The sequence below is a fragment of the Chiroxiphia lanceolata genome, chromosome 7 (genome assembly GCF_009829145.1).
Source record: "Chiroxiphia lanceolata isolate bChiLan1 chromosome 7, bChiLan1.pri, whole genome shotgun sequence".
NCBI lineage: Eukaryota > Metazoa > Chordata > Aves > Passeriformes > Pipridae > Chiroxiphia > Chiroxiphia lanceolata.
This window is the reverse complement of record NC_045643.1, coordinates 14,290,418-14,309,688: the sequence shown is the minus strand read 5'-3', so window position 1 is coordinate 14,309,688 and position 19,271 is coordinate 14,290,418. Positions and strand designations below refer to the sequence as shown.

Below are 19,271 nucleotides of genomic sequence, written 5' to 3'. Positions count from 1 at the left end.
TTACGACTCGGATACCGGCGCTGTGGCCGAAGCTCAGGTGCGGGAGGGGAACGGACGCGATCGGGACCGGGGCTCCGCCGACCGCCCTCCCCTCCTGCCCCAGCCCCGCTCCTCCCGGATGTCGCCCCCCGCGCGCCGCCGGGACGGAAGTGGGCGCGCGCGGGGGGCCGCGCGGGGCGGCGCATGCGCGGGAGGCGCCGTGCGGCCGCGCCCCGCCCCCGCCGCGGTGGGGGTCTGGCGCGCGCTGCGTGCGCGCGGCGCGAGGCCCGGCCCGGGCGGCGGGGGCAGCGCGCTGGGCGGGGGCAGCGCGCGGCGGGGGAGCGTGCGGGGCGGGCAGGGGGCCGGGGGCGGGCGGACCGACCGACGGACGGACGGACAGACCGACCGGGTGAGAGGATGTGAAGATGGCGGAGCTACAGATGCTGCTGGAGGAGGAGATCCCGGGGGGGCGCCGGGCCCTGTTCGACAGCTACACGAACCTGGAGCGGGTGGCCGAGTACTGCGAGACCAACTACATCCAGGTGCGCGCGGGCCCCGCGCCGGCCAGGGCAGGGGCGCGCGCGCCCCACCGCTCCCGCCGGAGCCTCTCCGGGAACCCCTCCCGAGCCCCCTCCCGGGGCCGCTCCGGCCCCGCGGCGGCGGCAGGGCGGCAGCTCCGGCTGCTGCAGCCTGGGGAGGGGGAGGAAGGCTGGTTCACCTCCGGCATGAGCTGCACCGGCGTGACGAGGCGTTTGAATGTGTGATTGATTCCTAAACTGAATGCCTTCCACTTTTTGGGAGTGAATGTTCGTTCCAGATTGTGCCTCTGTCGCTCCTTTTCGTTCGCTTCCCCACGTTCCGCGCTCCTTTGCTGCCGGCGCTGTGGTGATAAACCGAGGGATAGCTGACTCCTGCAAATACGGTTAATTTGGGGCACAATGACATGTGTTTTAATAGGGGTGTGCCTGCCAGTTCGTATTTCCCTTCCCGAGCAGGGCTGTGGAATTCCATGGGAAGGGCAACTACCAAGCGGTAGGTGCAGGATGAAACCATGATGTAGTAAGAGATGGTACAGAATTAGGGAGAAAGAGATCGAGTACAAGTTGCTACCGCAGTGTGTGGTTTTTGCGGTGGCTACTCTGAAACCAGGTTGGTGTTAGGACTTTGCTTTTTTCCTTTCTCTTTTTAGTGGAAAGAAGAGCAAAATATTGGCAATTTGCTTTGGTAGTGGTGGTAGGGCCAAATGAAAGACTTTGCCCTCAAACAAACACAAAAAGACACCTTAAGATGGGTCTGAATGTGCAGGAGAGAAAGGCAGAGGGGGCGATGTGGATTTGTGGTGTCAATGTTGAGAGAATTACAGAGGGTCCCAGTATTATTTTTGCGTTCAGTACTCGAAGTGGAGAGTTCTTATGGGTTTCCAGTGGGCAGCGAGGGATGAGATCTGTGGTGACACTATTCTATCAGTGAAAATGGGAGAGACTGTTTAACCAGTGGCAGAGAATACTTAAAATGTCCCTATAAAAAAGCTCTCACTGTTTCTTTTGAATTGCTGAATGACCAGCTGTCCTTTAGAGAGAAGACTTTGCACATTTTGGGTCATTTACAAAACATGCCAATTACAGTGAAATTATATAGATGTATTTTATTATGTAATAACTTTCCCTATGTTGAATTAGCGTGACTTAGGTTTTTCAAGATGTATGTTGAAATATTTTCTTACAGTTATAACCTGAAATACATGTGTTTGAATTTATGCTGTTTTTAAAACTGTGGAACTGATTTTTCTGGAATAAGGGAGAGGCGTATTGGAAGACAGAACCGGAGAGGAAGAAGGGCATGTAGTTTGGATTTTTTTTTTTCCTTTGACCTTTTTTTTGTGTTCTTTGTATAAACCAAAGTTCAAAATCTCTATTGAACAGCTCCACTTTTAATGTTTTAATGAAACTGCAGAAGAGGACTCCATGCTGTTTTGGACAAATAGAGAATGAAAAAAAATGGTTACTGCCCCAGACAGCACACAGTCCGTAAGGACAGTATGAAATGATGGGAGACAGATGCAGACAGATGGTGAATGAAGGAAAAGAATGAGGCACTCTTGGTCAGCCTGATGGATTCTGACCACCACACAGCAATATCCCAACTGTTGGCAATTTATCCAAGGATCATGACAACACAGAGCTTTAAGGGGGAGGTGAGAATTAAGGAATGAAATTGTGTTGTGAGCGTTGACCGTGAGGTGCAGTGTGGGTCACAGCATGAACATGTTTAAATTTTTAAACAAGTGAGGAATGGAGAACGTAACCAGGCAATAAGCTCTGGCCTTTGGAGTTCTCTGGGACGTCGTAAAGTGGGTTTATTGTAGAGAAGAGGTCCGGTGTGAGGGGATTCTGGATTTAGTGATGTGAGTGTCCTAGTAACAAATCTGTCAGCAAGCCCACCCCATCTTCACGGTGCCAGAGCTGCGTAAACGCTGTACCAGATCCGTATACAGAGCTGATTTTTTCTTTTCTACAAGAGAAGAATAGGTAAATGGATATAACTGTTGGATAGTTGGATACTTGTGATTTTGCTTCTAATGACATTTATTATGCTGAAGTTAATATGTCCAGTTAATGACAAATGATGTTCAGAGTAGTAGTCTTGAATTTCGTGGGGAAGATAGGTTTGTGACTGCTCTGAAATGTGTGGAAGAATAATTGTCCAGAAAGTCAGGTAGTGAAGACTAACTAATTCTACTGTAGTCCTGTAGTGTTTTGTTGTTGACAGAAGATTTTGTTCTGGATATATTTGAGATCTCCTAGGGGAGGCTCAGGACGTGACCGAGAGCTGAAGTTGATCTGCAGGGTGGCAGGCACTGTGGCAGGGGGGACATTGAAGGCCTGTATTTGTCAGTAGACAAGCCACTGCTTTTCTGTGCCATTTACTGCTCTGGGGTTTTATTGTCAAGTACAAAAACTGGTGCAAAAGTCAGCGGAAGCATAGGTCAGTGTAACAGAGAATTTGAAGTTCAGTGCTAAGGTGAATGTGTTTTTTCTCTTCACCCCTGCCCAGCAACATCCTTGCAGCTTCAAAATAATGGAACATGTAATCTCATGCATATGGAAATTGGTAGTTCATTGTAGTACAGTTGTGGCAATTGCAACTCATTTGACTTCTGCTTATGAATTAAAAAATCTGTTCTTAAAAATTTTGTCAGTGTTTATCCAAATTATGATTGATACTTAGCTCAATTACTTTAGCAACAGGGAATGTTACATAAATCGTTATCCTTCCCTTGAGCCTGTGATACAGTAGTATATCAGAACACATCAGCTTAAAATTGTATGGAGATACATAGACCTGCAGCAATGAAAGACAAAAGGCTCCTGTTTGGGCAAAAAAAGTTTTTTCATGTGTTTTTCTTCACCAATGGTTCTCTGTTTTAAAATTTCCCACTGGTCAAGTCAGTCTCCCAGCCCTCCAGCCAATCACTTACCGAGTAAGGTGATGTATTTTTCAAGAGACACTACTCAAATAAGAAAATAAATCAATAGAATAAAAAAATAAAGTATGATGTCAACTTACATATTACAGCAATTAGTTTAATTATTTTCTGTGATTGTGGTGATAAAAATAATTCAGTTTGAAGCATAAATGGCTCACTTTCATCTGTGTGTCTTATTACAGAAATGAAATAACTTTTCTTACTGAGAAGGTCTTATTTCTAATAGCTTGGAGAAATCCTACAGTTATTTCTATGTCATACTGCTTCTTAGAGAGAAAGGGAAGGTGCACGTTTTTATTTAGGAGGATTTTGTGTGGTATCTGACATAAAGTCAATCACAGGTTAAGTTTTATACTGTCTATTCAATGCTTTAAGTACTAGTGCTGTGTCCTCTGTTACCAAGTTCAATCTCAGTGTAAACTGTGCAACAGAGTAGTTCTGTAGAATTCGATTATCTGATGTACTTAATATTTGCAGTCTACATTGATTTATGTAGACTTTCATAGAAAACAGAGAATAGTTATACTGGACAGTGTGCTGTGTTTACAAAATTTTCATATTCCTGCTTCATTTTGTTCAGGGGTATTGTAAAGAAAATTTCTACTTATGATAGTATAAGTAACAAGACCATGCAATTCTGTGATTTACACATCATGTTACTGCTATACTAACATAAATTCCAACACTGTCTTGGCCCATTCAGTTTCTTTGAGCTTGTCCTGTATAAATCTGTTCTGGAATAATCTTTTGTTTGTTTCTCATTATCATCACTCTTTTAAAAAACGAGCTTTTCATTTTGTGCATTGCATGGAGCTTTCTAGAGTAACTGAATGCTTGTGTCTGTAACTCTTTGTTGAAAGAGACAGAAAAAATTAACAGATGGAGGCATTTCAACCAGTAAGCATCTAGCAAGAGCAAATTTGAGGTGTGGGGAGGTCCCACCACCACAGTTAACTTGCAGAACTGAGTGAAAAGCCAAGCCTCTGTGCCCTGCCCAGCTTTCAGGAGCATAGCAATTTTGTGTGCTGTGTTGTCCAGATTCTTCTAAAAGGGTCTGTATTTCTTAGTTTTTCAAGATTATTATGCTTTATTTGTCAGCTCTAGAGACTGAAAAGGAAGAGGGAGCTTCTGATTTTCCTCTCTTCACAGTCTTCAGGTTACCTTGACTGTATTGCATTTTATATACAGAAAACACTCTTCTGGTGTCTGTGAGGGGAAGGATAGGAAGGTGATTTTTATTCCTGTTCTTAATAATAAGAATAATCCATTTTACTTATTACTAGAAATGACCTGCTTTCATTCCTGCAGATAGCTTTATTTAAATAGACATAAAAGTGAAAACTACCTTTTCTCAGTAATTTTACTGGAGTCCGTAGATCAATGAGTTTCATAGTTGTTTTCCACGTACCTGTTGATTTTACTTAGATCTTACAGGCAAAACCAAGTAGCTGTAGATTTGAAAGCATCTTCCAGTAGGCTGGACAAGAGAATGAGGCATCTATTAGCGTATTAGTTTTAAATTACAAGAATGGTGATCCTTTACAAATGGCAGTTTAGTGGTTACAGCTTTAGTAATGGGAAATTTCTGTGGAGTGGCTTGTAGTGACTGGTACCAGTATATACCTTGTGTAAGTATATAGGGGATTGCAGGTATTATGGTTTATAAACAAGTTTAAGAATGATCTCTGTTCTCTTTACTGAGAATATGTATCACCTAACAAAGGCAACTGAGTTAGATTTGTAAAATTTATTTAATTACTCGAAATGTGAGTATTGGAGGAAAGTTGTTTTCACCTTTTCTGTTCCTTAAACTTGTTTATTTTGTAATCCAGCTTTAGTGAAGGGATGATTAATCTTAGCAGTGATGGAACACTTGTTCTGCAGACATGAAAGTGGGTATTGATTAGCTCCAGTGAATATTAGTCCAAAAGTTGAGAAAGATGCTGACAAGATGGAACTCTTTAAAAAAACTGTGAAGCCAGGAAAACAGTGGTAATGAATACATGGACAATATGCTGTAGTATCTTACTCCTAAGTGCAAGGAATTAATAAATGGATATGTCTGGTCCACCAGGCTTTGGTAGGACTTCATAAAAATCACATTATTTTAAATTTGAAATAGTATGCAGTGGTAGGTTAACCTTGACTGTCAGATTACCCATCAAGCTGTTCTCTCAGTCCTCATCAAAACAACAGGAGAAAGTAAGATGAAAGAAGGCTCATGGGTTGAGATAAGGACAGGGAGGTCGCTCCTGAATTACTGTCATGGGCAAATCAGATTTGACTTGGGATGTATTAATTTCATTCACTGCCAATTAGAAAGTAAAAAGCAGGACACTGAGAAACAAAACTAAAACCACCTTCCCCCAGCCCTCCCCTCTTCCCAGGTTCAACTTCACTCCTTCATTTCACCTTCTCCTCCTGAGTGGTGCAGGGGGACAGGTAATGAGGGATTCTGTAGTTCACAACACTTTATCTCTGCTGCTCTTTCCTTCTCACAGTCTTCCCCCTGCTGCAATGTGGGGTCCCTCCCGTGGGATACAGTCCTTCAGGTGGTCCAAAGCAGGTCCTTACCGTGGGCTGCAGTTTTTCAAGAACCGCTCCAGCATGGGTTCTTCCCAACAGTCCTGCAGGAACAGACTGCTCCAGCATGGGTCCCCGCAGCCCAAAAACCTGTTCCTGCCTGGACTTCTCTCCGCAGACCACAGGTCCTGCCAGAAGCTTGCTCTGATGTGGGCTGTGCATAGGCTGCAGCTTCTTTCAGAGCATATCCACCTGCCCTGGCATGGGCTGCGGGTGGATCTCTGCACCTCCGTGGTCCTCCATGGACTGCAGAGGGGCAGCTTGTGTCACCATGGCCTTCTCCATGGGCTGCAGGGGAGTCTGCTCCAGTGCGTGGAAACACCTCCTCCCCTTCCTCCTTCTCTGACCTTGGTGTCTGTTAGGGTTGTTTCTCTCACATTTTTCTCACTCCTCTGTCACAGCTGCTTCACAGTGTTTTTTACTCGTTCTTAAATATATTATCACAGAGGCACCACCAGCATTGCTGACTGGCTCAGCTTTGGCCAGCAGTGGGTCTGTTTTGGAGCTGGCTTTGAACTGGCTCTGTCTGTCTGACATGGGGGCAGCTCCTGATCTCGCCTCAGAGAGGCTACTCCTGCAGCCACCCCGCTACCAAAACCTTGCCATGTAAACTCAGAACGTGTGCCTGAGGGGATATTACTTCAATACGCTCAGTTTGGGTTAATGTTCACTTGTGTTTGTCACCGTCACTAAATTCCAATAGTGAAGAGGAGACAGCTTAGCGATTCCTAAGGCTGTATGCAGCCACTGTTCTTTTGATTTCGAGAAGTGATGTGTTCTGCAAATTTGAAGTAGCTGGCTAAGTGAAAGTCTTGCAGTGTCTCGCCTCTGGTGCACGTTCAGCCTGCAAGTGTTTTCACAGTCCTCTTTTCTCCACTAAGGTAGAAGGGGGAAGGAATTGGATGGTGGACTCTGGTGCTATTGTAAGGAACCAGTAATAATACTAATGAAAATTTTTGGTTCTTTTCCTCCTTCTGTTTATTTACTGTATCTCCAAGTGTCTAAGCTTTAAGGACCTGATAATTTAAGGAAAGGTTGTCAGATACTGTTGCTTGAAGGAGATAGTCTCCCATGCATTGTCAGGGTATATAAAAAGAAAAGTTTTCTGAAGGGACACCAAGTTTGTTTTCAATATTTTTTACAATATTTAAAAAAAAAGTAGTTAAAGTGTGTTGGTTTTATGTCTTTGATCTAATTTTCTGAAAGTAAATTCCATGGTAGTAGTTCAGTCACAATATATACCTGTTGGAGTGTAACTATATTAAAATGATTGCATAAGTTGTAATTGCGTGTCTCTTTTCTGATTCTGAAGGTTCACAGTGGCTTGTTGTTAGGTTTGGTAAGTTTAGTGAGGATAATCTAGATATAGAATTTCCTTTTAAGACAATGATGCTGACAAAGTTGGTGAAGGATTTATCACTCAACCAATCTACTTTTCCTTTTCATTAACCGCACCGTGTTTTGCCAGGAAAGCTAATTTAATGCATTCAAATAGTGCCAGAAGTTCAACCTGGAGTTCAGGAAGGGCAGGATTGATTCTCTAATGAGTGGATATGGAAAAAGCATGAGCCATTTTATTAGTGGAAGTTGCTGATGGTAATACTGATGTATAGGTGTGAAAATAAAATTTGTAAGTATGCAGGTATTGCTAATATAAAGTAAGTGTTGAAACACTAATTGTTAGTTCCAAGTGGCATTCTAGTTGTTCCCTTCTCTAGTTAATTTTCAAATGGTAGTTATTGAATTGTATTGATCAAGAATTGTAATGCAGAGTAGCAAGCTTCTGTATCCTACAGTTAATCAGCTCTCTAACATTTATTTTCCTTTGCTTATGTTTTACTTGCATTTACAGTCATTAATCTTTGTGGCTTAATGCTGTAGGTTTTAAGGCAGGAAGTGGTGCCCCTTGTAAAGCAAGAGCTTCTCCAGTCAGTGCTTTAAGCAAGTGAAATCTTACTCTGTTGTATTCAGCAGAATATTTTCTTGATGAAAACATTGATTTAAGTATCATGTTTGCAGCAAATTTTCAGTAGTGTCTATGTCTAGAGTCTGCTGGCCCTTTTTTTTTTCGAATACTGTGTTTTCACACTTAATTACACACCTGAAATTGACCTCTTGCTTAGTAATCTAAGTTCTGTAAATTTTGTTGGATAGCTGTACCTGGAATTTTAGTCATTGGGCTACTTTATGAAGCCAAACTCTCCATGTCAGTAGATGAAGCATGTAGTCACAGTACAGTGAATTTAGGAACATTTCCTATTCTCAGGGTTCTCACAGGTTAGGCTGGCAATTCTTTCTTGAAGTGAATGGACTAATATGTTCTTGCAAATGAGTTGTGCCTGTTTCAGTGAGAAATCTGAATTTTCTGTTTCCCAGGTGCAATGAGTAAGTTGCTCTGCCAAATTTATAGTGGTGTGCTCTGAAGTGTAGATTCTGGATGTGGTATTCCATTTTCCTGTAGCTTAGTTCCCAGTAGATGTCATTGTAATATCTATTCTTAATGGTATTTCAGTTTGAAATATAGGTGCTTGCCGTATTATTGGCTTAGTCTTATGGTAGTGAACTTGTTTTATGCTCAGTGGAATGCAGGATGAGGAACAAATACTGCTTGGTTTGGGGGTTTTGTAGCCTGTGTGTGTGTTGATTATACACAGAGCCAAAGCTAGTTTTGTGCCAACTCATAAATTTGGTATTTTTTTCTTAAAGTTAAAAACTCTTCTAGGTGAATGCAAGGGTTTTTATTAGGGCATTTTGTAACTTTGTTGTGAATTTATTGCTATCATATATATGAAGTCTGCATAAATTCTTGGTGATAACTTCAGGGTCTTTTGTCTATTTTTTGAGCTGGCTGCTGTTTTGTCAAAGGTGATTTATACTACAGATCAGGTTTTTAAAACTAGACTCATAGAAGATAAGATGATGGCTATTGTTCTTCCCACTGATACTATTAACAGATTTTAGGGAAGCCTGAAATTCTTTTGTTCGAAGATACTCTTTGCAACCAGCATGCCATTGTTACCAAAAGTATTTTAATTCTGTTCAATTTTAAATGGTGCAGTGTTGAAGAGTTGAGATTGAATGGGCTGCCTGCTGAACCATCCTGAAGAAGGCTGCCTCTTTTAGACTTGAAAACTTGCATTTAAAGTTGCTAAGTGTGTAAATTATTCCTGGTACCCACCTATAAACCTTTGGAATGTAAGGTGGTTAGAAATTAAAGCAGTTCCTCTCAAAAGCTGCATGTGTTAGGCTTTGCTGCTGTTTAGGGACAAGATTGCTGAGCCGATGTAAGATCTTTCTGCTTTGGGTTCTAAACTGTATCCCTGCGTCAGGCTCGTCTGATCATTCGTGAGCTCATTCAGCTAAACCAGCAGAAAACTAACTGGGACAAGAGCAGCATCATTGCTTTGCTTAGGGTTGGTGGGAGCGTGAAGTAAGGGAGGAGGAGGGAGTGAAGTATGGAAGCAGTGGGACCATCCCTGCTGAGAGCAGTTAACTTTTAGATTGACAATTTTAAGGTAAGTGAGAAGTCCATCAAGGTAACGGGTGTCAAACTTGGTTATTTCAAGCTTCTTTGCAGCAGCAGTGCTGCTCTTTGGGCCTGAAGGTCAGTAGTGAAAATGTCAGGTGTGTTTGTGCTGTCCTGGTGAAAACTGAGAGCAGTAGGGGCTGACACTTGTTGAACATAAAGGGTCATGACTGATAACTTTTAGGTAATACATGACTTTTGAAAACGGAATTAGTGCTTGTCTGTCTTATGAAAAAAACAAAGTCTGTTTTTGATGCTGCTGGTTTTGCCAGACAGGAATATACAGACATAGCTGAAATAATATTCTTAAGTCTGATCTCTTTTCATACAGAAAATTTTAGTCTGTCTAACAAACAAGACATACAAAGCCATTTATTAGTGAGTAGTCTAGTATGAATTCAAACCACACTGATTTGTCTTGATTTGCTTTAATAATAATCATTAAATATTATGTGTTCACTGAATATACAGTGCATATTCTCAGTTATTTTCCAAGTGTGTCCTTTTAAACTGTAAATTTGAGCAGCGTTGGGTGTTGTGACATCTGTAATTCACTTTTAATTTTTTAACTAGGTGGCAACTTTATATAACTTGTCTATAGCTTTATATGTGAGGCAGAGTGTTTGCTTCCGGGTGCAGCATTTGTTGTCTATCTGCTTTTTATTGGGTAAAAACCAGAGATCTGCTGCCATTTCTGGAGAGTGTAAAAATGTTAAATATCCCAAATTAAATGGCTATCTTGAATCAGTCAGCATATATTTTTCTATCTGGAGGGGGGGGTGTGGGGCAAACCAAAAATATTTAGCCAAAAGTAGAAAAACTCATTTAATAGAATACTAAAGATATCCTGCCATTATGGAAAACTCACAGTAATTTTCACTATAAATATATGAAAAAAAGAGAAATAGTAAAAACAAAAGCCTGCCTCTTATCCCCTTCACCGCTAACAGCAGAAGAGGAGTCTGAGGTGGATGACAGACTTCAGAGAGATTGAAAAATGCCCATGTGAGCAGGAGCTCCAAAGAGGGGTTGTTATTGTGGACAGAAATTGAATTATAAGATTATGCAAATAATGTGAAAAGTATGAACTATGTACACTGGTTTGCCACTCTTCTGGGTAAAGCACGGGGATACTAAATTTAGTTTGAGAGGTAATGCTACTTAATATAATCTATGGAATTATTGCTATGAGCTAAGGCTCATGGCTAAGGGTTTAATGGTATTCTGAAAAGGCTAGAAATTTAAAATAAATAACGAGAATATAAGCAGTTTTATCTTTTGCTTTTGTATGTTTTTGCCTTGCATTTCTCCCATGTTGGAGTTTTATGTCTGTTACATGTAGTATTTTGTATTGTTCACTGTAATTAATTTCACTGGGTTATTGGGGATATTACTTCTATTTAATACCGTATTTTCTGTATCCTGAACACCATATATCTTGTCTCCTTTGAAGTGCTTTCTGCACAAATTGGTGTTGCTTTGGCCTTCCAAGGAGAGGGAATTAAATGTCAAGTTACTCATGTCAATTAAGTAAGATCTAGATAAATTTCATTTGTGGGAAAGAGGGCTAAAGATTTTTATATGAAGGAGTATATATGTGAGTGCTGAAATGGTGATAGTGAAATTAATGGGATTTTTCCACCATGACTAATAACTAGAGAACTGGGAGTGAATGGAGTTGTAGAGAAGCATAAAACTGTGACATTACATTTATTTATTATTTATGCTAAAGCAGTGTGCAATGTTTTCTGATATACTTCTCAGTTTTCTCACTTTATTCACGTGTTAGTGATCTCAGAAATTACCTTCTGAGATTTAGGCTTACTTGTGTTTGTGTCCTTAGGGATGTGATGCCCATGAAGTGACTTTGTCTCTGAAGGGGCAGGATGATTGAGCATGCAGAAACTCTGGATCACAGTAGTATGTAGTCAGCCTAAACTAGTGAGGGTGTTGATTTTACAGCCTTTTTTATCAAGTTCTGAGTCCATTGGCATAAGAGCAGTCCTTTCCTGAAAGAAAGAGGAAATTATTTCTGACTGTATGTGCATCTGTATAATTAATCAGTTTGGATAATAGAAGGTAGAAAGTTACCAATAGACTCTGAATTGCTATTATAGTTGTCTGGTGGTGATAATAATTAATTTAAATCATCTCCAAATTGAGAACACTTCTATAATCACTTGATGGGATGATTTAATAGAATTATTGTAAATCATTACCATTTTATGATCTGCTTAAAATTTCAATCTTATATTTCCTAAATATGTATGCAGTCTTTACATTTATTATAGTCAGTAATTAAATATGTAATACAAATGCAATAGGGCAAATTGAGTTTTGATGATTGGGGAAAGAGGGAGGGGTAAGCATTTAATTTTTGTTTTTCTCATTTTTATGGTCATCTGTGCACCAAATGCAGGTCCTTGGAAACAGAACTCTTCACTGTGATGAGCCTGATACAAATGTTTGTAGCATATTAAGACCCCTTATTTAGGTAAAGTTTATAAATTGTATGCATTATGCAAGACAGGCTCTTATGATTTGTCTCATTTGATCAACAGATAGATAATTAATGCAGAGTTATAATTTATTTAACCATTTATACATATATAAAAGAAGATTTTTTTCATTACGTGAACACGTGGGAAATACAGTGCCAAAAATCCACTCGTACTATAAAGTACTATAAAGGGGAGTTTGCCGTGTTTTCTTATGATGAACAAAGGTTAATATATTCCTTGCATTTCACCTTCCATGAAATTTTCTAGTCTTTTTTCAGTTGTATCTTGTGTTAAGGACCCAGAGAAGAACGAGAGATTTATTTGCCACATGCTCTTTTTTTTAATATTCAATGTATAATCTCAAATCAGGTTTTCAGTGTGACACAATATCTTAAAAATTAAAAACATACTTAAGGAAATTATTTCTAAATTAATTATATTAAAAAACCCACTAAGCCAACCAACATTTTCTTCCATTTCCTGTGCCACCCTTGAGGCTGTATAATGATACAGGCAGCAGTAGGAGTTTCTGTGGACCTGTCTTTTTCCATAAGCAGTGTGATGTGTTTTATCATTTGAGGAAGAAAGCTGTTCTAGAGATAAAGCCCCAGTTTTAGATCTGAAGTTTGGTTTGGGAGTCTACTGCAGTATAACTTTATGGGTGTGACTGCAATTCCCCCTTTCATAAAGGAGCCCAAAAATGCCTTTTTTTTTTTTTTCTTTTCTAATGGAGAGAAATGATAGTCTTACTGTGGTGAACTGATTTGACCTTAGTTTTCAGGCCTCTTGGCATTACCCCATAGTAAATGCTACACTCAGTGAAACTCCAAGGGCAGCTCTGAAAGGCCAAAATTCTGAAAATTATTTGTGCTACTTACCTTATTTTGGAGATGGAGATGTTAAGCTGAGGAGATTGAAATGCAAGGATTATTCAGGGTTTTTTTGTTTGGATATATTGTGTTAGTTTGTCAAACTGCATTTTTTTGTGTGTGCTCTGAACAGATAGGTGCCTCTGCACAAACCAAATCACAGTTTGAGCTTCTTATACCCAATTCTGTTGGTTTTAATAACACAACTCTTCTGTAACGTCATCTCTGGATCTCATACTTTAAAATTCAGGGGTTTGTGTACAAACAGTGGAAGGAGTTTATTTTCCAGAACCTCTTGGTCTGGATTCCACATGCTCTTAAGGCTCTGAACAGAGACCTTTGAGAACTGTTTGCATGTTCTTCTTTGGGTAAATGTGGGGGGAGAATAAGTGGTATTTCCTGAGTTGTAGGGACACACTGTTGAGTGAAATGATGGGAAGATGGTGAGTGTTGCAAAAGAAGCCCATTGCCTATGTGTAGGAAGGTGGAGGATTAGAGATCATGCAGTTGGCAGATCATTCTTATTAAAGGAGAGAATTGCTTGTCTGAAAAGCAGCTTGAAAATTCCTGCTTTCTCACTGCCTCTCTGTCTTAAAACCTCTGTTGTTTTATGTTGTGAAACTCTCCTTTCCAGGATAGTTTTATTTATTGCCATGAATAGATGGGTAGAGAGGTGATATTACTTAAACATGTCTTGTCAAATGAAAAGCTCGTTTGTGCAGCACTTTTAATTCATGAAGGTATAGAGAAAGCCCTTTTTTTTTCTGATGGTATGCAACTTACTGAATATCCAGTTGTAACAATCTGTTAAGACAACTTGAAAAAATAATTCATATTAAAAAAAAAAAGCAAGGCAAGAGAACCTTTTGTGACATAGAAAAACCATTTAGCATTTGAAGTCTTATTTTTGTTGCACTTCTCTAATGTTTCTGTTGTTGTGACAACGAAGAGCTCAGAATTGTCAGAACAAGAACATTGAAACTGGGTGAATAAGTGAAGTTTGAGATTCTCATTCTGTGTCATAATTATGATGAATGTAAACACAGTCATGGTGATTCTTCATACCCTGTAACACAGCACAAAACTGCTGTGAGAGGAGTCGTGCTTGCTTTCACAAGTTTGCAGTGTCACCTTCAGTTTTTATCCTATAATCCTTGATTTCTGTGAGTTTGATATAACACTGTTACATTATCTAAGCATGATGTGAGTAGCCACTCCATTGCACTGTAGTGCTTACAGGGGTGTGTGTGGCTGCAAGTGTGCTGGTGGGACAGGCTGCCTTCACCACTGATGTAACATGTGCAGCCCTAGTGATGTGGCTGAGACCTCTTGACATTGTGAGAGTTACCAGAATGCATAGAGCTTGTTGCTGCTTATAGTTGGAGATGATGAAATTTGGCCTAGGTGGAGAACAGTATGATGGAGAACAGATGATTCTGAACTGCAGGACTGTGGTTACTCTTTTCCTGAAATATTTGTCGCCTAATTTAGATTGTATAGCAGGAAGGAAACGTTTTCCCTATTTGAGACAACTGTAGTCTGTATATGACTTTTCTTTGAAAATTGTTTGTAAAAATTGACTTTTAAGGCTGTTGCATCTGAAAAGGGAATTTTATTAGGTGAGGATAATAAAGGATTAATTTACTTCATGAAAGTTCTGAGCTTAAATTTTACTGGGCTACTCAGGATGTGGCTGTCGTCGGGGAAAAATAGCAGTACATTTTTAGCTTCTGCCAAGATATCTGTGACAGATGGTGTCTTGTCTTTCCAATTTGAATTCTTACCATTCTATAAATATTGGAAATACTTATTAAAAAGTTCTATAAATATGGGAGAGAAAAAAAAAGGTGTTTCCTCGCTTTTAAAAAAATACATCATGGTTGATGTAGGACAGACTAAGGGATATTTATAAAGGTCTTGGGCAGAACAGCACCAGTAAGAGCAGAAATCAGTATCTGAACAAATGCAGAAGGGCCTGGTGAAAATGTGGTTCACATTAGACAAATAGACACATGAAAAAATATGTGCGTGTTTTGGTGAAATAATATTAAAATAGTCCCTGCAGGTGCTTTTGTGGTTCAAAAAGTTCTTTAGGGAAAGCTGAGGTCTGGAACATCGTTAATGCACGTGCAAAGATGGGCAGCTGTTAATTTCGGGATGTTGCAGATGCTCTGTACTGCTTTCAGCAGCCTTGTCTGATTCATTCATCTGCCTTTTCTGAAGCACCATTTCAGCTTTTGTGATAACCAGCTTTTTTGGGAGAGACTTTGTAGAACTTCTTGTGCCATTGTGCTTATTTTTCATTTTAGAATTGCTTCCAAGTTTATAGAGCTCTGTCTTCTGTTGGATCCCAAATAACTTGATTCTTTGAAGATATGCTGATAGAACTGTAACCTTGGCTTCTGCTTCTGTAAGGTCCTGCACAGAGATTTGTCTCCTGTATATTGGCTGAGATATTGCTGAAGTTGTGTTTTTCAAAGACTCTAAAGATGTAATTTTGTGTGTTTTTTGCGCCAGTTGGAGTTAAGTGTTGTCTTCAGCTGACATTTAAATGTTAGATCAAAGGAACCTGAACTTTTTAGACAGAGAGACTCTTGTTTGATATTGCAGTTATTCTCCTGGAGTTACTCATGTTCATTTAAGTTTATTAACCTCCTGTCTTTTGATTCAAAGAAGGTATTTGGTACATAATCTACTTACTTTGTGTGGAAGAGTGAAAACAACTGTGTACAGAGCTTCTGCTGGGAGGTTCAGTTTCATTATTTTGGCTGTCAGGCAGTGCCAGTGCTTTGCTTTAAGACGACAGTTGTAAACATTCACTGTATGAAATTCTGATATTGTTCTGAAGGAATTTTCAGAAAAATACAGTCTCTTCAAGCTCATCCTGATTGCTGTTCTGAACAATGGGCCTTTGTAGTTCAGCGAGAAGCCCTTTATTGCTGGCAGTTTGTGTTTCAAGTTCTGGCTTTTTCTTTACCAGACAGAAAACTCTTCATATTGTTAAAGAGAAATTCCAAAATGGCTCAGTGACCTCCAGCACAAATACAGTCTAGGAATGTAAAAATTATTGTATTTGGAGAAAAACTTGCCAAAGTTGGATTTGGTTATCAGGCATACTGTTCTTTATACCTCGGTGTGATACTTGTTAATTCTTAAAGAAATAACTTGGTAATTTGCAGAAAGAAGTGGTGTTTAAATTGTGTGGAGATGACTGTTACAGTTGCAGTGCAGTTAATATGGGAAATTAAATGCACATCCTTTTATGCATGTAAAATGGCCTTGTGTTGCTTTAAAAAGTTAAGTTACCACTTGCATGGATAGTCTTTCTTGGTAAGAAGCACAGCACTTAGTGTGAGTGTAGGTCATGCTTAGGAAAATGTGTGTGTAAAATACAGATCTTGCTGGAAATAATTACAGAATACTTGATGCTGTGTTGTTAAGTTACATGCTGCAGGTTGAATATAGCAACTTGGCTTGCTGTTCTTGAGCTACATAGCAATTGACAGAAGGTTTACTTCTAATTTTGAAGTAAATGGACCAAAACTGCTTGTTAAACTGGGAAAAAGAATAACTACTAGTTACAGTGCCTGCAGAAAAGGGTTGATTTTTCAGCTTATTTTCTGAGATTTTTAAATCGTAGCAGCATAGCAAAGTTTGAGTCTAGTTAAAATGAAGAGCCTCATGAACTTTCTGGTTTTTTATGTGTTGACAACTCTACTACAAACATGAACATGAAGGGTTCTGAAAAAAACCTTATTTCTAGCAGCCTAGAATTAGACTGGGAATTAGGTTGAGACTCCTCTCGAGGACATGACTTTTATATTTCTAAAATGTTCTCTAGTTGCTCAAGGGGTGCAGAACAGAGATCTAGGGTTGGCTAACAGTCTCTACATAAGAGGCCAGAATCCCATTCTCACTTTTCCAATACTGTGTTTTGTCCAGTGCTATGGTAACAGGAGCAAAAGGTTGTGAAAACATTCTTTGCCAGAAAGCGAGCAAATGCTGCTCTCAAGGCATATAGGGAATACATCTGTCGAATGAGAAGGCTCTGGTTTTGATTTTCAGATTTCAGAGTGAACTTCTACTAGCTTTCTTTCACTTTCTTTGTTGATCATGATAGTTTGTTTAGTTAGTCTTCATCCTGGGTTCAGTAATGGTTGGGTATTATTGAGTGTTACCGCCACCATCAGCAGATGGGTTTTAGAACAGAGGTCAGCTTTCAGCAGGATGAACATAGATATCAAGAACAAATTGACCTGCTGCCTGCTTCTGCCCTCTTTTCTGACACGCTTTTCCAATGAGGGCAAGGAAAAAAACCTGTGAGTTGTGATTTTTTTCAGAATCAGACAAGAATATGTTAGTGTCTGATTGTGTAATGGGATGCAAACGTGCATTTTAGGTGATAGGACTCTGGCATGTGCGATGGTGTAGCATTGGAGGGGCTGGAGGCTTTGGCCTGTGGATGGTTCCACATAAGGCAAGGAAAGCTGTCCTGTCTGTTTGTTTAAAAGCAAAAAAGAAAGAAGGAGAGATCAGGCAACTTTTTGTGGAGAAATGCAGGAAAACCCCTTCTGAATTTTTAGTTCTGTGCTGTAGAGCTTATCAGCTGCCACTGCAGCTCTCACAGGCTCTGCTAATTTGAGCATAAATCTCTAGGTTTTGGGATATGCTGCCAGTGGTTCTTTTGCCTCCTAGAGGAGTATAGTATATTGCAGCTGTTGTATGAAGGTTCCTTATTTTGATCTCTACTTTTTCATATGAAATAAAATATTTTTTTGGTTTTTTTTCTGTCAGATTGTGGGCATGTATCTGAAGACGGTTTGTTTCTTTCAGTATGTCCAAATTGGCAGCAGCGTTAAAAAGAATAATTTCAATTTAGGGTTAACTGATCACTGTGAAGGAATTTCTGTAATCCAAATGTCCTTATTTCCTAGAAAATGAAGAGTGATTATGCAAATTCCTGCCACCAGTTAGTTTAAGCCCTCTCCTCTATCTCCTATCTTTGAAATACACACTTCTGTTACCTGATAGCTATGCCTGTTTATTTCTCTAAAGCTTTTTCTTAGCCACGGTTATCAAAGGTAGTTAATTTAAAGTAAAATAACATCTAATATGGTAAAATTTTGGGTCTTGCTCATGTGAGGAAGTAGAGATGGTGAATAGCAATTGAAAGACTTGTGTTAGTTGGTTTGACAATGTGGGAAGAATTCTGAGGATAACAGGACTATATTTGTTGTGGACACACAGGAAAGGCTTTCCAGCAGCTTGTGTTCCTTGGGCTGCCTTACTCCTTGCAGTGCCTAGGGAAATGGGACTGTGCAGCACAGCGCAGGGTTGCTGTGGTAACTGATGTGGGTGTTATCTCCACACGTGCCTGTCTCTCTTTTGGGAACTATTTGCTGCATAGGGTGTATATACACTCTGGCAATTACATTTGTCATCTGACTGATTAGAGTAGGATATGAGGTTATAAACAGTGATGGTGAGGATATGGCTGTGTGTCCTACTTAGCTTTTCTTGCTATGAGCTTGTGATGTCTGGCAGTGGACACTTGGAAGCAGAATCTGCTTCTACTGCCACAGATCACTGTGCCTGTGATTCTAAATGGAAACCATTAGTTGACCTCAGTCATTGCTATGTAATGAATTGGGAATTTATAGTGGAAGGAAGAAACTGGCAAAGTTGGAAAATAACTCAGATGTTACATAAACCCCTGTGACTGCATAATATTTTGGGAAGCTGAAAGCTTTCTTAGAAATGGTAGATTTTGTCAGATTTAGAGAGATAAGTCTGTTCATCTTGTATTGCAAAGGACAAAACAGTTTGTGGAAGTAGCGGTTTTTTTGTACAGCAGAATGTAATTTTTATGCGATTGTTGTTTGTTCTTACTTCTGAAAGCTACTTTGCATCTGAAAAGTAATTTTTGCAAATGCTATGACTTGCTTTATTTTTATCAAGTAACTGTAAAATTAAATTTGAGTTGAATTGAGTTAATCAACAATTTTGACTTGTACACTCAGTGAAATGTCTGCACAGTAAAGCATCCTTGGTGAGTAAGGAATTGTGAACAGCAGATACCTGAGATAGCAGAGTTAAGCCTGCAAAACTTTGCTGTTTCTGAGGTTCTTAATTCAGTGCATTTGTATTGTCCTACCCTCTTATGGCTACAAATGTGTTGATTTTGTACTGGTGTTAAAACCAAAATTACCCTTGTGTTTGGAACTCTAATGATGTTATTGTAGGAACTAGAAAACAATCCAGTTCTCTCAGCTGTGTTACTGCAGAAGAGCTACCAGAGTAAGGTGAAACCTGCATTGTTTAACAGA

At 39.8% G+C, this 19,271-nt stretch overlaps 1 protein-coding gene across 27 annotated transcripts in view; it reads left to right on the top strand.

The window, feature by feature from the left end:
- Positions 1 to 324: 324 nt before the first annotated feature.
- Positions 325 to 19,271, top strand: part of ABI2 (abl interactor 2) — a 68,578-nt gene continuing 49,631 nt past the window's right edge. For 5 of the 27 annotated variants that reach the window (XM_032693005.1, XM_032692994.1, XM_032692981.1 and 2 more), the window contains exon 1: positions 326 to 521. In XM_032693005.1, the coding sequence (XP_032548896.1) occupies positions 405 to 521 (117 nt within the window). In that variant the 5' untranslated portion in view covers positions 326 to 404. Of the gene's footprint in view, positions 522 to 1,892; positions 2,174 to 19,271 lie in introns of those variants that run through there. The other 22 variants (XM_032693002.1, XM_032693006.1, XM_032693001.1 and 19 more) reach the window with 15 other exon arrangements.